The sequence below is a fragment of the Alligator mississippiensis genome, chromosome 3, assembly GCF_030867095.1.
Source record: "Alligator mississippiensis isolate rAllMis1 chromosome 3, rAllMis1, whole genome shotgun sequence".
NCBI lineage: Eukaryota > Metazoa > Chordata > Crocodylia > Alligatoridae > Alligator > Alligator mississippiensis.
This window is the reverse complement of record NC_081826.1, coordinates 275,018,750-275,037,770: the sequence shown is the minus strand read 5'-3', so window position 1 is coordinate 275,037,770 and position 19,021 is coordinate 275,018,750. Positions and strand designations below refer to the sequence as shown.

Sequence of the window (19,021 nt, the reverse complement as noted above, 5' to 3'; positions counted from 1 at the left end):
CTGTAACACACATGCCACAAGTGGCACAGGCAGCCTGTGTGTGTGCGACACAGGAAGTCAGGGAGGAGATGCAGAGGCAGCACAGTGTCAGATAAGGCAGAAAGCAAATTGGGTGGAGGGAAAAGAATCAGAATAGCACTCAGAAGGGGGGGGGGGGGGCTAGGCTAATTTGTGGCAGGCCTGCCAAAAAGGTAGGCCCCACTGCTCTAGAGTAGCCTTTCGCAACCTTTTCAGACTCAAGGCACCCCCTCCAAAATTTTTCAGAATTCAGCAGTACCTCATTTTAAAATATTAATATGAACAAATTATAATATAAGCAGTATAATTCTACTATGAATTAATGTTATTGATCATATAATAAATATATCAAACCAAAGCATATAGGGCAGTTTCTGCCCATGGCAGTGGTGCCAGCATTGTGGCATCCCAGTTGAGAACCACTGCTCTATGGATAGCTGCTAACATTCAGAGTTAGAATCATAGAAAATGAGGGTTGGAAAGGACCTCAGGAGGTCATCTAGTCCAACCCCGTGCTCAAAGCAAGACTATCCTCAACTAGATCATGCCAGCCAAGGCCTTGTTTACCCAGGTCTTAAAAACCTCCAAGGATGCAGATTCCACAACCTCTCTGGGTAACCTGTTCCAGTGTTTTACTACCCTTCTCATGGGAAAGGGTTTCCTAACATCTAACCTCAACTTCCCTTGCTGCAACTTGAGACCATTTCTCCTTGTTCTGTCATCTGAGACACTGAGAACAGTCTAGCTCAGGGGTGGGCAAAATGTGGCCTGCCAAGCCATTCTATCCGGCCTGCGGGGTCCCTAAAAATTTTAGAAAATTAATATTAATCTGCCCTGGGCTGCCTGTCATGCGGCCCTCGATGGCTTGCCAAAACTCAGTAAGCAGCCCTCCACCCAAAATAACTGCCCGCCTTGGTCTAGCTCTATCCTCTTTCTAGCCACCCTTCAGGTAGTTGAAGGTTTTATTAAACCCCCTTCAGTCTTCTCTTATCAAGACCATTCTCCAGTTGAGGAGCAATGCTTTGTAGTTTCAACAGGAGACAGCAAAGGAAGAACACCAAGTTCCTATCTTGAATAAAGAGAAGATCACTGTATGCTCTCTTCAACTTAATATGCAGTTTCCATCACCTCACCTGCATTCTGTCCTGCCTTACTGTCATCATCGTTATCCAGTCTAATGTCATGCGTAATACAACTTATCAAATCCCACCCTACCCACTAATTCCTGTACAAAACCCATGACTTCTGATTGATTAAATGTTACATCTTTTTGAAAGATATGTAATCTTGATGTAAATATGGATTGCCCATCTAAAGTTATGGAAGATCAACTACATCTAGCAAGTTGCTCCAGTTGTTAATGAATTTTACTGTTGAACATTTGCATTTCGTAGGCCCAGAATTACCATAGATCTCAATTCAGATAAAAACATCTGTAAAATTATTTTTTCAAAGTGGGGTTACTGATTATGAAGTGGGGAGAGGAAAAAAGTGGATTGTGAGGTTGGAGGGAGTAAGGGGCATAGAGTGGGATGGAGGATAAAAAATGTTTGGTGGTGGAAGAATGAGGAGGAGCCCATGGTAGAAAAGGGTGTTGGATGCTTCTTCATTTGTGTCTGGGATTCTGATAAGGAGCATCTAGCCTAGAGCCAAGAGTGATTACATAGTATACCAGGGGCAGGCAATTATTTTGGGCGGAGGGCCGCTTAATGAGTTTTGGCGAGCTGTTAAGGGCTGCATGAGTAGCCCCACCCCTTCAGTTGCCCCACCCTCTGGTCGCCCTCTTGGGACCAGAAGCCCCACCCCCACCCCTGACCTTTGCCACCAGAAGCCCCGCCCCCTGACCCCTGCCACTGGAAGTCCCTCTCCTTGCACAACTTACCAGGTAGAAAGGCGTTGTGACCCCTCTAACATCCTGCCCCAGCAGTGGGGTTTCAGGGGCATCAGACCTCCCCCAGAACTTTCCCCCTACCTGTGCCAGCTGGTCCCAAAAGGAGAAGGCTCCACCACCGCTTCTGCTGGCCAGTGCCAACCCAGTTGGGCTCACCCTGTCCCCAGCAGCACCTGGGAAGCTGGCTTCAGCTGCATGCTGCTCTAGATGGGATGGTCCCGGCCAGGTCTGCACCAACCAGGAAAAGCAGCATGCAGCTGAAGTCAGCTCCTTACGTGCTGCTGGGGATAGGAGGAGCCCAGCTGGGTCTGCACCAGCCAGGAAAGGTGGCATGCAGCTGAAGTCAGCTCCTCACGTGCTGCTGGGGACGGGAAGAGCCCAGACAGGTTTGCACCGGCCAGCAGAAGCAGCAGCGGAGCTGTGTGCTGCTCGGGATGGAACAAGCCTGGCCAGAGTGGCAGGGGCTCAGCTGCACCTTCCCCCTGCCTGCACCGGTCAGTCCCGAGCAGCACACGGCTCCGCTGCCGCTTCTGCTGGCCAGTGCAGACCTGGCCAGGCTCCTCCCATCTCCAGCAGCATGTGAGGAGCTGACTTCAGCTGCATGCCACCTTTCCTGGCTGGTGCAGACCCAGCCGGGCTCCTCCCGTCCCCAGCAGCATGTGAGAAGACAGCTTCAACCACATGCTGCTCCGGATGGGACTGGCACGGCCAGGTCTGCACCGGACAATAAAAGCGACGGCGAAGCCGTGTGCTGCTTGGGACTGACCAGTGCAGGCAGGGGGAAAATGCAGCTGAGCCCCTGCCGCTCTGGCCGGGCTCGTCCTGTCCCGAGTGGCACACAACTCCGCCACCACCTCTCGTCCCTGGTGCTGATTGGGCCGGAGCTGCAGCCCAGCTGCTGCTTCCCCTCCCCAGTGCTGGCCCAGCCCGACCTTGCACGGCCCAAGCAGCACTGCACGGGGAAAGCCTGCCCAGCAGCCACTTTCCTAGGCTTACTTGCAGAGCAGGGCCCTTTCCAGTCCTGCGCAGGAGGCAGAAGCTGGCCCAGACACGGTTTCCTCTCACCGGCACCACAGATTCTGGCCCAGCCCCCCCACCCCTCTCAAGCTGCAAACGTGGCCTGAGCCAGGGGCGGGGCGAGGCCAGATGGGTCAGGCTGAGGTCAGGGTTGGTTGCCTTGCAACCAGGACCCAAGGAAACAGCCTGAGGTGCTGCAGCCAGCAGCTGGTGCCACTGGAGGCTTTTAGAGAGGCAGCTGCCATTACCTGGGTTTTGAAGGGCCTTCATGGGCTGGAGGGATGTGGCCTGCGGGCAGTACTTTGCCCATCCTTGTAGTATACACATGGCAAGGGTCAGATTTCCACAGCACAGGATTTCAGGTCTTCTTCCTGGCTTAATTAACAATGTCCTCAATTCTGGGAGTATGTAAGAGCTTATGTTTTAGTAACTGGCTCCACATTTAGAATCATTTAATACATCTATCTATACTGAAGACTGTAAAACTATCTTTATGCAGCTAGTTTTACAGTCAGATCTAAACAGAAGTATGGTCAATGATGGCACCCTACTGTAGCCTTGTACCCAACAATCCTGAGCCTTAGCTATGTTAGGCTGAAAGGCTAGTGTATAAGTATTACATGACAAAACAATTAAATATATGCACGTTCAGATTTAACATAAAAGTACTACTAAAATAATAATTGATTATTGTCTTTCTACTTTTCACACAAAGCTCCAATTCTAAATCTTTTCCACTAGGTGGCAGACATTATATATTTACTTCTACTCTCATACACAAAGCTGCAAAAATACAAACCTTTTCTTGGGGCACAGACCACAACCAGAGACTGTTTCACCAATTGCATTCAAAACTACCAGTAATTGCACGCCCTTATATAAGACACTTTTACAAGACACCTTCTCTAATTTAAGGCTTACTTTTTTTCTAGGGTTGGCAAGTTGGTCAGGTGACTGGATAAATATTGTCAATTGACCAGTCTGACTGCATATTTTTGACCCATGACAGATTGTAGATTTTTTTGTAAAAATGCTAATTATTTTTGTAGTTCTCTTGACAGAAATATGATTTTTTGTTGTTTTTGACACATTTCTTAATGGAAATTTGTGCTTTTCTGTGTATTGTTTGGACCTATTGGCAATTTTTTACTATTTTTTTACCAATATTTATCTGGTCAATTGACCAAACTTTATTTGACCGGTCAAATACCCAACCCTACTTCCTTCAGTCTCTCACTCATCTTGTTACTTCATATGACCAGATAGCCTCCCAAATTCACCTACAGCAAGTGTGCTGGAGTCAGCCCACGGAGCTCTGGCAGCATTAATTGCCACAGCAAAGCCCCATGGCAACTGACACGGACACTGCTCCCCTGCCATCAAATTTCTAGGCCCATGAGGAGCCCCACGGGCTGGAACGACATGGTCCTGTGCACTAGCCACTCCATGGCCATGTCCAATGCACTTGGTCGCACCCATGGACTAACTCTGCCCCGACACTGGATCAGACCTACAGACCTCCCTTGTGCATCAACCATGCACTGGACCAGGCCTGTGCACTAACCCCACGTGTGGATCTGGCCAATGGAATGGCCCCACACTACTCTTCTGGCCCATGGGCCCAAAACGGTTAAAAGCACCAACTTAGTTTATAAGGTGCATCTGTGCCTTGTTGTCTGCCCCACTTTATCTTTTCACCATTGTCCTCGAACCATTACTCCCCACCTGTCCCTTTCCTGACCCCAATCCATCAGTGCCTAGGATTCATTTCTCACCCTCTGTTCCTCTTCCCAGTTATCTCCTCCCTCATCTCCACAGACTGGTTTATCTTCTATTCCTGCTCCACTCTGCTCACTTTCACTCCGAACTCCTGGCTTCCTGGTTCAGTAACTTCCTGGCTCCCTTCCCAAAGCTGACTCTTCATCTCCAGAGTACTGAACTCTCTGCCTCTGAACTTTCTACGAGCATGAGCCATGTGGGGAAAAAATCTGCACCTTCCCCGTTTTTCTAGCATACTGTGGATGTTAACAATACCAAGCAGCAAACGTGTCATATTTTTTTTTAGCAAAGCAATTTATCACCAAAAACCACAACACGTCATAATGAGCAATCCATTTTCTCAAATCAATAGCAGTCCACTCCAAAACGTTGAGAAACTGCTAGGTGTATTTACAACACAGCCCTACCTATAAGAGAAACATAACTACTGCATAAGAACATTAAAATAGAAAAGACATCTTAAGAAAATAAGATTAGCATCATCTATCATTACAGCTTTAAAGAACTGACTGATCCTTTAAAGAACGCTTCCTACCTGAGGTGTAAGCTCAACTTCCAGTTCTCCAGATAAATACTGCCGTTCAAACTCTGCATTCTCTCCAACATATGAAGATACCATGCGTTTTATCTGCTTACTTTGAAGTAAAAGACCAAGTCCAAAATTGTCAACACTGTATAGAAAAAGAATAATACAATCTCAGGGTTTATAAGAGCAAAATGCTTTGCATCTTGAAAACACTTTATAAACATTAGCGAATTAACAGAACTGTTAAACTGAACTGGACTGTTGTTCTAGCTGTAATGGTCCAAGAAATAGGAGAGAAGCAAGATTTTTTTGGTGATATCTTTTACTGGACCAGCTGGGAAAGATATTAGGCAAGTTTTGGGAACAATGTGCTCTTTGTTAGGTCTTGGAAAGAAGTGGAAATAATCTAAACTGACTACCAGATAAAACAGTGGCTTCTGTACAACTCCATATATAAAACAGACACTTGAAGTTGGTGAGGAAGACTATAAATTAAGAGGTAGGATAGATTTGCAAGTTTGGTTAGTCTAAAACATGCAAATCCATCCTGCCTTCTACCTGACTTCAAACTAACACAGCTAACTACTTCTCTCTGTAAATTAGGAGACCAGAGATATTATCAAAAGTAGCTTTCCAGCAAGGGAAGAGCAGTGGAATAGATAACCTAATTATATAAAAGAACAAGACTAGTCAGAAGGGAAAGGGTGTTTATTACCTGTGGATTACTGAGAGGTTATAAGACATGAGTCTTAGATCATAACCAAGACATAAAACCATCATCTATGTTTAGTCCCTCATATTTTAGTTAATATTAGTGTCAACACTAATTCAATGAATTAATCAACTAAAACTTAAAACATAAATTAACTGATTGCCAACTAAAATTACCTGGATAGCAAATTTATTCTCTTCATTTTATAGATACAGAAACAGAGGTAAAGAGCAAGTCCTGGTTTTTAGAGGAAGTAAATTAGAGAAAAAAAATCCAATTAGCCCCAGCAGAATATTGTGCTCATGTATGATCCAGAAGTTGTCAAACTTAAAACCTCAACATTGTACTTAACAGTGTTCTGAGACTCATAATAGGCTGCACAACTTACACACAGATGCCCTCCCTGTACCATCAGGCATTAGACTAAATGATATAAGAAGACAGATCCTAACATCATTAGTGGTAATAGGGACAATAAATGACAAAAATCACCTACTCCATCAACTGTTAACTACAAACCTGAATAGATGGAGGCTTAAAAGTTGTAAACTATTTATAGATGAAGCCCACAAGCTCCTGGAAGAGACTGGGGGTGCTGAACCCAACCTATGGGCCAACCACTGGGAAAGGTTAGACCTATTCCTAGAGCATTTTATACCAACGCCAAACGAGTCCCCTGTTGGGCATGACTTTGACACAGAAGCATGGGTCAAGCTCAACAGAAGATGGAGATGTGGGCCCCTGCAAGACACAAACGGTAATCTGGTGGCCATGCCAGACAAGAAAGCTGATATTTTTAACAGTTTCTTTGCTTCTGTTTTCCTGAACAGAGACCAGGATATCCCACCTACTAGAGGTAGGGACAAACTTGGGGATAGCTCTATCAAGCCTTTAGTCAGTGCAGATGTAGTTTGGGATCTTCTGGAAGGGCTAGACATTCTTAAATCTGCAGGTCCAGGTGCCCACCACCCAAGGGTGTTGAGGGAGCTGGCAGGGGTCATCGCAGAGCCTTTGGCCCAGCTGTATGAGCATTCATGGTCATCTGGCCAGGTGCCGGGGGATTGGAAACTGGCTAATGTGGTCCCTATTTTTAAGGACCCAGGTAATTATAGGCCTGTAAGCCTCACCTCGGTGCTCGGGAAGCTCTTGGAGAGGATCATCAAGGAGCATATCTGTGGGGAACCTGCAGGGAAGATCATGCTCAAGGGCAATCAGCATGGCTTCACCAAAGGCAGGTCCTGCCAGACAACCTGATTGCCTTTTATGACCAAGTAACTAAATCCTTGGATGATGGTGTCGCTGTGGACATAGTCTTTCTAGACTTTAAGAAGGCCTTTGACACTGTCTCTCACCCCATCCTCATCAATAAATTAAGCGACTGTGGCACTGATGCCTGCAAAGTTGGATGGGTAAAAAATTGGCTGATGGGGCACACCCAGAAAGTAGTGGTGGACAGGTTGTACTCAACCTGGCGAGATGTGAGCAGTGGGGTACCCCAGGGCTCAGTCCCCGGGCCCGCACTGTTTAACATCTTCATCAGCAACTTGGACGAGGGGGTGGAAAGCACGCTGTCCAAGTTTGCTGATGACACTAAGATGTGGGGCGAGGTGGACACACTTGAAGGGAGAGAGAGGGTGCAACTAGATTTAGACAGACTACAAAAGTGGGCAGATGAGAATAGGATGGGGTTCAATGTAGACAAATGCAGGGTGCTGCACCTTGGGAGAAGGAATCCACAGCATACATACAGGCTGGGGAGTTCCCTTCTTGAAAGCACGGAGGCAGAAAGGGATCTCGGAGTCACTATTGACTCCAAGATGAACATGAACCGCCAATGCCAGACCACAGCCAGCAAGGCCAGCCATACGTTGTCATGCATCCAAAGGTGCATCCCAAGCCAGTCCAGAGAGGTGATCCTCCCCCTCTATGCGACTTTGGTCAGGCCGCAGTTGGAGTATTGCGTCCAGTACTGGGCACCGCACTTCAAAAGGGATGTGGCCAGCCTGGAGAGGGTTCAGAGGAGGGCCACCCGCTTGGTGAGAGGGCAGCAGGACAGGCCCTACAAGGAGAGATTGAAGGACCTGAACCTGTTCAGCCTCAGCAAGAGGAGGCTGAGGGGGGAACCTGGTGGCTGCCTACAAGCTCATCAAGGGGGATCAACAGCAAATTGCCAGAGCTCTTTTCTCCCCAGCACCACCTGGGGTGACGAGGAACAATGGTCATAAGCTGATAGAGAATAGGTTTAGGTTGGAGATCAGAAAGCAATATTCTACAGTTAGGGTGGCCAAAATCTGGAACCAACTTCCCAGGGAAGTGGTCCTCGCCCCTACCTTGGGCATATTCAAGAGGAGGTTGGACAATCACCTTTCTGGGGTCTTGTGAACCCAGCATTCATTCCTACCTGTGGCAGGGGGTCAAGCTAGATGATCTGTTCAGGTCCCTCCTAACCCTTGCTACTATGAAAAGCAGTATTATCATCAGGGACAGTGAAAGCACTTCTGTGATGCATATGATCGAGGTTCTTTGGTTCAAGAACAGGGACAGAGGGGGTAAGCTGTCCTTTCAGTGGACTGCGATCAAGTCTGTTCTACACATTGGCCATTAAGATAATAACAAGAGGTATAACACAGAGTACAAAGAGGAGCCCAATGCATGAAGATACATATCTGTGACTGTGCATAGCCATTACGAGTGCAAGTGCAGGTCAAGAGCAGATTCGTAATGATCAGTAAGCTTTTCGCCTAATATCCCCAAAAGCTGTTTTCCTGTCTGGCTGCCTCAAAGGCACCTAGTAAACTGTACTCTCCTGCAGCAGGATTTTATATACCTAGCTGCAGAATCCCAGTATGCACATTTTTCTATAGAAGACAAAAAATCCTGGGGCATGAAGGCCCCATAAAATGTCTCTTTGTTGACCTCATTATCATATCAGCTGTTTAATTATTTTTGAGGGAGCTCTATCTGTTTATGTCCAAAATGAGAGCAATCCCTCACCGAGCACAGCACATGCCCAAAAGAGGCAGTGCACTAGTTGCACCCAGCTTTCCCAACGTCTGTACAGATCAGGTGCTTCAGTGGGGCTTTTTTGGCACTTTGATAATAGCCAGTTGAATCAGCTTTAGCTAAAAGCACCAAAAAGCCCCACTGAAGTGCCTGATTTATACAGATGCTGCAGAACTGGGTTGAAGTAACGCACAGCTATTTCCAGTAAAGCGTATTTTTTCCCCTACGTCTCTCAGCGACCACAGTGACCAGCAGCACCTCACCTCAGATGGTCCTTATACATTGATATAACAAGATTATTTTTTGTTTGATCAAAGTAGGCATTTACATGGGGTGCTGTTTTTCAATTGATATAATGTTTTTATGCTCAAAACGTATGTTGGTTTCTGTTTGGTCCCCTTGTAGCAGAAAGCCCCCTTTTCTTCTTGCCTGCATTTGCTCTCCCCTCTTTAAATATGTTTTTCCTCTTCTACCTTTTCTTCCTTCCTCTTTCTTTCACTTTAAGATAAGGAATTGTGTTTTAAATTTTGGATGTGTGCATTTTGTATCTCCCCTTGTATTTTGGTATTTTTTATCTGTTTGTGTGCCATGGCATTACATTTGTAGCTTATATTTTATACTACTCACCTTTCAACTATAAATGTGTTTAGTAACAATGTTAACAAGGGCAGGAGTCAAACTGCCGCTTCCCTGTATCAGGCTGGCCCCTGAAAGAGCGAGTGAATCAGTGATCGAATGTGTAACACAGCAGCAGGCAGCAATTAACACCTAAGGAAACTGCAGATCAACCAACGGAAGAAATCAAAAGAAGACAATGTAGTAACCAGGACATCTCTAAACGTCACTGACCAAGGGCTAGAAGCCCTGGCCTGAGTTAATCAACGCCAGGGACCAACTTTTGGGCTGAATATCTCCAGATCGACCGTTCCCAGAGCCCTATTCAAAATTCATCAATGGACTCCCAAACCTGCACGTACATGCAGACGACCCCTAGGGCTGACAGATGCCATCCAGTTGCCACCCAGGGGGAAGTCCCACGAGGGTCAATGACCCCTGCATTGGACAAACCTGAAAACTGGGGAGTCACCAAAAGTAAGCCAAGGACAGATAAAAAGCAGTGAAAAGTGACCCTCAGGGGTGCCCTCTTGATCTCCAACTCGACCAGACCTGTCCAGCCAGAAGGACCAGCCGGCGACCCCCTTCTGGAGGATAACACCACACTGAAAGGAGCCTCGACTGGCCATCAACGGCAGACTCCAGTGCTTGTAGGATAGGTATATCTGACTCTTGTAGCTTGCTACTGTGTGTGTGTGTGTATGGGGGGGGGAGGGAACCAGCCCCAAGGTTTATGATTTAACTTCATTACAGTGTTTCAATCCGCCTAATAAACCAGAATTTAAGGATCCCGAGTTAGACATTTGTAGCCAACACCCTGAGGCTATTCATCAGGGACACTTTGTTCTAACTTTTTAGTCTCTTTCAGTTAGATTGCTTAGCAAGCAGTTTCTCTGTTCCTCCTGCTTGCTAATTGAAGGACCTATCCTAAAACATAGGGACACAGATTTTCAGATGGAAAGCGTTTTTGGGATTTCATTGTTATTCATTCATTATTATAACATTTCACTTCCCTATATTATACTTCTGTACCTTTCTTATGGGTAGACAATTTCATCTTAATGTGTTCCACCTAAACACAATTTGTCACTTGAACCAGTTCCTTAAAAGCAGAGCTCCTCCTGTTACAGAGTAATAGCATGGATCATTTCAGCATCTGAAGATAGAGGATAGGACAGTTTTCTCACGTGCTTTGGAGAGAGGGTTTGTAAAGCAGAGGAAGAGGAACTGTACACAGGAGTATATCTAGGAGGGGTGCAGTGGCAGTTTCACTCCACTTTTACAGTGAAGGTCACATGCCAGTAGCTCCACTTCCCCATGCCTGAGTCCCCTGAGGTGTCCAAGACATGACTGCAGCCCCGGGCAGGAATGGGACCCCAGGAGGACAAAGCAGGATGAAGGAGGACCCACATGCTGCTGTCTCTAGCGGACCCAAGGGCAAAGGAAACCCCAGGACTGCTCCTGTCCTGCTCCACCTGACGGCTATGGGGAGTGGCTGTATGGGGTGCTGGGTCAGTAGCAATGGCAGGGTTGAGTCTCTGCTTCTTCCCTCTTCGTCATGGTTCCCCCACTGGCCTGGGTGCTCCAGCCACGGGGAACAGCTATGTGAAGTGCCAGGCAGAGAGGAGAATGGCAGTGTCAATCCTCCCCTTCCAACACCTGCTTTTAGACTACGCGGGGACACATGGGGAGCAGGCAGGGAGCACAAACACCTAGAAGGCAGGGGGGAGGGGACCTCTCCTGTGGCACCAGTGGCATCTTTTGCATCCCTTCCCCTTCAAATTTCTACATCTGCTCATGCTTATATCTATGTAAGCTACTCCCAACCCCCTACTCAAACGACTCCCCAGCAAAGTTGCCTAATGTAGTCTTTTCTACAAGGACTGGAAAAACATGATGGGCTCAGTCCGCTCCCACCAACATGGGAGTCCTTCTATTTACTTTATTGTGAGGTCTCATAAGTGTGACTCTTCAAGATGCAATATCTGTCCATATTCCACAAACAAACCTTCTTCCTCCCAGGTATGGAGGTCTTTTGCCACCAGGCTCCATACTGGCAAAGGAACCAGCAGAAAGTTTTGCCCACTTTACTCTTTATGCCTTTATAAAGGCACACTGGACTTCACCAGACGCTTCAATCAAGCTAAAATATTCCAGACTTGAGCCTACGAAGTGCAGGAGTATCAAAGGTGGACTATATATGGATGGCACATCTTAAAGACCTAGAACTATTGGTTAGTTATGTTTGTGCAAGTGTTCATGTATATTCCTTTCCTGGAAAGTTACAAACAATAACCAGATGAGATGAATGTGCATGCCTAAATGAAGACTGAAGCACAACTTTTCCCAAAGAGGCCTTAGACTTCAATGCTGGGGAACAGTGGTTTCCAAGGTAGTGCTAAAAAACCCAAGTTAGAGCTTTAATATATCTCAGATAGATATACTTCTTAAGGAAGTCCCAGGTGCTGCCTCAGGCCTAGTGTAGTAAATGCCAATCTACGCCAACTAGCTTCTAACAATTTAATGCAACTAGACACATACTTTAAGGGTGTCTGGGTTTAAGCAGCTTAACCTTTTAACCTGTCCACAGAGGCATAAGTTTAACTGCTTTTCACTACTTCAGGCAAAAATGAGAGAGAGAGCCTAAGGATGACCATACCTTTACAAGCAAGTCACATATGAAGGTGTTATCATAAGCACCTGTAATTTCTAGTTCTTGCGGCGGATGCAGTTTCCACCAGGAGTGGTGTTTGAACAAGAAGGAAAAGTAGGCAAGAGTTCACATGGGTTCTCATTAAGACTGCTAGAAATGCACAAAGATCCCAGAGAGGAGAAAGGTCCCTAACTGAGGTGCCAGGAAGAGAACATGTGTAAGGTACTCTAGAAATTAGTCAAGTGACAAATCAGTCAAGTGCAAGAAAACTATATCCATGGAGGAAGGTCAATGTAATATGCTGATTTAGGTCCTAAATCTATCCCTGAAGTTAAGGGTAGGCTGTAAAGCGCAATGCAGTCCTGCATGGAGATACTCAAGCAAGCAAGCTCTAAAAGAGAAGCAGAACTAATCAGTTTAGGTCAAGTGTCACACTAATGCAGTTTTGCTACACTTCTGGAAAGCTAACTTGGGCATCTCTGCATTATGCCATATGAACACACCCCAAGAGACAGTGAGGGACAGAATTGCTCAAGAAATATTTTCTCTGTCCTGAAACTATTTTTAAGATTTCTAAATTTTTCCCAGTCCATACTGGGACCAAACAAGTTAAAAAAATAACAGAATTAAGGGCAACATCTCACCTTCACATAGACAGCATATCTTTCTAGTAGGACATTCATCTGAGCCTGAGTTTACCACATTCCCAACTACCTGCTCTGGAACAGAATCATGAACCTAGGTCTTCCACATCCCAAGCGAGTGCCCTAATCAGCAAGTTGCTCTAACTATCTGGGGTTAAGTCTCTGTTTCATGTTCTGCACTGAGTATACAAAGATGAACAGGCTCAGGAAATGGGAAAATGAGAACCTGATGGTGCTTAACACTGAAAAAGGCAAGGTTCTCCACCTGGCTAGCACTGCAGCATCCTTATAAGCTCGGCAGTGCTACGCTGGGTAGCACTACGGATGAAAAGGACTTGGGAGTCATGATTGACCACAAGATGAACATAAGCCTTCAACGTGATGCTGCGGCTAGTAAAGTGAGCAAAACGCTGGCTTGCATCCACAGGTGCTTCTCAAGTAAATCCCGGGACGTCATTCTCCCACTGTACTCGGCCTTGGTGAGGCTGCAGCTGGAGTACTGCATCCAGTTCTGGGCTCCACAATTCAAAAAGGATGTGGAGAAGCTTGAGAGAGTCCAGAGGAGAGCCACACGCATGATCAGAGGTCAGGAAAACAGACCTTATGACAACAGGCTGAGAGCTATGGGGCTCTTTAGCCTGGAAAAGCGCAGGCTCAGGGGCAATCAGATGGCCACCTATAAGTTTATTAGGGGTGTTAACCAGGATCTGGGGAAACGATTGTTCAGTAGAGCACCCCAAGGGATGACAAGGTCAAACAGTTATAAACTCCTGCAAGACCGTTTCTGGCTGGACATAAGGAAGAATTTCTTTACTGTCTGAGCCCCCAAGGTCTGGAATAGCCTGCCATCGGAGGTGGTTGAAGCACCCACACTGAACGCCTTCAAGAGAAATTTGGATGCTTATCTTGCTGGGATCCTATGACCCCAGCTAACTTCCTGCCCCTGGGGTAGGGGGCTGGACTCGATGATCTTCCGAGGTCCCTTCCAGGCCTAATGTCTATGAAATCTATGAAATATAGCATAAAAGAGCTGCACCTCAATTTTAGCCTGCAACATCCTGGACCTGAACAACCTTTCCTGTGAAAAACTAGTACACTGTGTTCAATTACATTGGCATTTTCTAATGCAGAACATTAGTCCAAAAATTCCCAATCCAGTCACAGTCCTGATTTATTTAATATCAGAAAATGTCTTGGGATAGCTAGGACATGGTTTTAAAAAAAGATAAATAACATGCTTGGATAAGACTAAGACCTTTCATTTGACAGGCTGTGTTGGCATGTCACCTATATAGCTTGTCATTTATACAGCACTCAGTGGTGAAAGGAAGCTAAATTTGTATATAGAGTGTTCTCACTGTCCTGAGAGAACAAATCAAACAGAAGAGGTAACAGTTTTGCAAGAAGAGTTGACAAGACCACATGTTCCAGGGACCAATTTGACTGAGAATTACCAGGGTGACTAGGGATGAGTCCTGTCTGATTTTCCTCAATACACTTAGGATCAAATGGATGGAAAGGGAAGCATACAATCATTCTGGAATGTGAAGTGACAAGTAAAGATCCTGGTACTACGCCTCTCCTCTAGCAAAGCTTAAGGCATTTTTTCCTGCCTGTTTCAAATAGATCTACTGACCCTCTTTCTGGAAACTGTTTTGTGTAATGGATTCTGATGCTTTATCCAAAGGAGGTGCTACTCTCACCAGTGTCCCCAGATATGGTATGAAACTTAACTGTTGTGGTGCCTGGGAACCAATGTGACCACTGAAGTTAGCACTATGGATAGCAACCAAAGCTCTGGCTCCATTATAATATTCATGCCCCCTAATCTATACCTGAGCTCCTTTCTCGGAATGACAGTTCTGAGAACCGTGTTGGAGGGACTGATGGTGCTGCAATAGCTGGTGCTTTGCAGCCCAGTACTGAAAGTTCATTGCCAGATGAAATTCAACACAGGCCATGAAGAGGTGCCAAAAGTGAATATCATGAGCCCTCAAGGCTACACCAGTACCTGGTCTGTGACATCTCTTAGAGTGGAACTGATGATTTCAGTCTCTTCTTGGTCTGATCAATAGGAAGAGTGCCTGACTATGCTTTCCAAATCATATTGCACCTTTCCGGCCATGTCTCTGGTTTAAAAGTGTTTTACTGCCCTCCCAGAGTCTGTAGCAACCCAAAAGTGACTGAAGAACTTATGGATTCAGTCCTCATAAGTCAAGGAGGTCCTACTTGCCTGACTCCAAGCAGATCTGTGGAGACTTATGCGACAGCAACAACTTGAGGACAAGTGTTCTTCAAGTCTGGAAAGGACAAGTTCTGCTGTGCTTATACAGTGATGTTTAGTGCTAACAGCAAAGTCAGCAAGCCTCGTCCCATTCTAATCACAGTAGCGAGTGACTACATTTCTATTTCAAAAAAGAAGTAATACATTCCATTGTCACTTATACACTATATTTTCCCTCTGATGAAGTTAGTTATTTTCAGATTATGTTCCAATCAGATTTGAATTGACAGTGGCAATATACTTCAAAGCCTAGCGATTGAAACATAATAATAACTGAACGCCATGGTTAACTTCTGTTATCTCTGATACCACAAAGTACTGATCCAGTGCTGGAAGTCTATCAGGATTGACTTCTGTATTTGCCTACCTTGCTTGCAATGAGAATCTAACAGGCTAGCTGTTCAATGTTATATTTGATTTCTTGATAGTCCCAGGATACAGGACATCCATGGTAGTTTGTCCTGATACAACCTCAGAACAACCTCTATACTAAAATTAGCAAGATGACTGGTCAGATTTCTTCTGGTAATTTCAGTTCATAAAGTACTAGCCATTCAACAACTGTAATAAATAGTAACATGCGGTGAATTAACACTTAGCACATACAGAAACTTTCCAAAGGAAATAATAACAGGGATGCTCTAGCCTCTATCCAGAAAAGCAAAAGTGGTTGTGGCAGTAGCAGCTGCAGTCCTGGGACCAGGGCTGGAGCTGCTCTTGCCAATGCTCCCTGGCCAGGAAGAGGCAAGAACCACCATGTGTGCTATACTCCAGGCCAGAGCCATAGCTGAAGGTAAGCAGTGGCAGGGGGGCATGGCCGCAGCTCCAACCCCAAGTCAGTGCTGCAGCTATAGCAACCACCTGGCCCCTCCCCTCACTGCTTTGTACTCAAATCCAAGTCAAGGGGCGTCCTCTCCTGCCCCCATGTTGATGAATGGAAGGAAAAAACTTTGTCTTGGATTTGAGTAAATCTGGTATGTATGCCTAACAGGGGACACACATTTACATACCTTCCAAGTCACTATGCATGCTCAGTAGATGCATAGATGCTTATGAATCTGCACTGCACAGGAAATGAAATTGCAACCTGTGTGCAAGTGCCAAAAATGGTAACTTATAGGGCTGGAAGATGTACATTTTGTCATGGAAAGTGAAAAAGAATTAAAATAACTCCACACTGCGACATATGACTTCTACACCTGGATTCTCAGCAATCGCAACTGAAGTATGTAATAAGAACATGTTCCCTTACATTCAGTATAATCTTTTCAGATGCTCCTGGCTTTCATTATTCTACTCAAGTGCAGTGTTACAACAAGTAGTTCAATTGCTTATCACAAAGTTTGGTTCAGCCTACTAGAGAAAGGACCCTCCCACATCAAGGCTAGGGACAGAATTTACACAAACTGGTTGAAGTGATCAGAAACTGGTAAACCTGTAACAGAACAGAAACTCAGTGCACATAAACCAATTTCAAAACGGTTGAAACTGGTTTAAGATAAACCTGGCTTAATATAGTATCAGACTTAACTGATTTGGGTCAAACCAGGTTATGAAATTTCTGTCCCAAACCACTTCCTGGATCAAGATAAATCACAGCCCCCCAGCAGGCTTTGTGGCCCTGGGCTCGGCTGTGCTGTCTCCTCCAGAGAGCAGAGATGGCTCCACTCCTCTACTACCTACCTGGAACAGTGTGGGCTGGCTGATAATGCAGGGGGGAGGGAGGGGCGGGGAGAGTCACAAGCCACATTCATCCCTGGCATAAACTCCTTAGACTTAATGGATCTACACCTGTCATGAATTATGGCACAGTAACAGGCACAAAGACACCAATTCCACCAAAATAAATTTTCCCTTCTTTCTATACCATATGACTGATGACAATTTTGGACACATATTTGCAAAGCTTGTTTTGAGTGGTTCCTTTCTTCACATGTAGAGCTACTAAAGTTAATTGGTGAAACAATCAGCGCTGCTTAGCTTGAACAGGGGCAGCAATAACAGACTCTTTATGAATGGGCTTTTTTGAAAAAAAAGAAACTGGCCTGTGAACCCTGCTATATAAAGCCTATAAGATCATGTAAAATATATTTCAAGGATTAATGACATTTTTATAGGATTTTTCAAAAGATTTCTACAGAAATCTATTAAATTTCTAGTGAACTCTCTTGGTGTCACCCTGTATAGGTTTTTTCTATAATGAAGTAGGTATCCAATTTAGCAGAATAAAACATACTTATCAAATTAAATGCTTTAACCAATTGACAAGAAGAATTTTAAGCAAACATCACACTTTTCAAAAAGCAAGTAGCGCTCAACCTTTGGTCTTGTGCCTCGTCACACAGCTGTATGAACATGGCTGGTTGTGACTGCAGAGGATGCCAGTGCACTGGAAAGAAAGCTGCTTGGTTTCCTGCTGCTAACGTAGGCCTCAGTTACGTAGGCTTGATATAAGTTTCCGCACATGAATGAATGATGTGCTTAAATTATTGCAGAGTTGTAGTCCCTAGTATCTCTTTAATCATTTAAAAGGAAGAAAGTGTATGTTTTGTCTGGCTAAAGAGGTTTGCTTTTCTGTGGGGGGTTGTTTCTTGTGAACGAGAGAGTTTGAGTTTCTGAAGTTTCTTACCATCTCATCCTTTTTATAAGTGATGAGCATTCAGTCATTTTAGTAGCTGAATGCCTGTGTATTTCAGCAAAAGAACACCAGTAAGGCTGATGTAACTAAATGCTGACTTAGGTTGAAAATTAAAAAACTTAAGTCCGCCCTCAAGATTTCTGATAGCAAGATTTTGCAAATAGTCTTTGATGCCACTGGGGAAGAATGAGTGGAATTATCAAATCAGACATATCTTACTAGTGAGCTCAAGCAATGCCAGAGCATGTATAATAATTATTATTTTCAGTTCTCCTCTCCCTTAAATACATGCAGAATACAAGGCTGCATCCAGGATGAATGATCTTTTTTCAGTCTGGAGAAATTAAAATGTTATTAATTCAACTACCCTAATTACATCCTGTTTATTAAAGGGACATAGTCAGTACTGCATACTTCTGTCCTATAAATACGAATAGGAGAAAAATTCCATGGACTTTCCAAGAAAAAGCTTGTAGAATGGCTCCTGCATTTTCCCCTCAAGGAGTAGTTTTAGCTTTCATAGATTTCATAGACATTAGGGCTGGAAGGGACCTCGGAAGATCATCGAGTCCAGCCCCCCGCCCAAAGGGCAGGAAGTCAGCTGGGGTCATAGGATCCCAGCAAGATAAGCATCCAGTTTGCTCTTGAAGGTGTTCAATGTAGGCACTTGAACCACCTCCGGTGGCAGGCTGTTCCAGACCTTGGGGGCTCGGACAGTAAAGAAATTCTTCCTTATGTCCAGCCTGAAACGGTCTTGTAGTAGTTTATGACCGTTCAACCTAGTCATCATCCCTTGGGGCGCTCTGGTGAACAAACGTTCCCCCAGATACTGGTGGTCACCCCTGATAAACTTATAGGTGGCCATCAGATCACCCCTGAGCCTGCGCTTTTCCAGGCTAAAGAGCCCCAGGGCTCTCAGCCTGTCATCGTAGGGTCTGCTTCCCTGACCTCTGATCGTGCGCGTGGCTCTTCTCTGGACTCTCTCAAGCTTCTCCACATCCTTTTTGAATTGTGGAGCTCAAAACTGGACGCAGTACTCCAGCTGCGGCCTCACTAAGGCCGAGTACAAGGGGAGAATGACGTCCCGGGATTTGCTTGAGAAGCATCTATGGATGCAAGCCAGTGTTTTGGTTGCTTTACTAGCCGCAGTATCGCACTGCAGGCTCATGTTCATCTTGTGGTCAATGATGACCCCCAAGTCTCTTTCTTCCTTAGTGCTAGCCAACATAGCACTGCCGAGC

At 45.3% G+C, this 19,021-nt stretch overlaps 1 protein-coding gene across 2 annotated transcripts in view; it reads right to left on the bottom strand.

The window, feature by feature from the left end:
• OXCT1 (3-oxoacid CoA-transferase 1) overlaps positions 1-19,021 on the bottom strand; it is a 147,792-nt gene that overhangs the window by 113,981 nt on the left and 14,790 nt on the right. For both annotated transcript variants that reach the window (XM_019496003.2, XM_006274734.4), the window contains exon 4: positions 5,241-5,376. In XM_019496003.2, the coding sequence (XP_019351548.2) occupies positions 5,241-5,376 (136 nt within the window). The remainder of the gene's footprint in view (positions 1-5,240; positions 5,377-19,021) is intronic.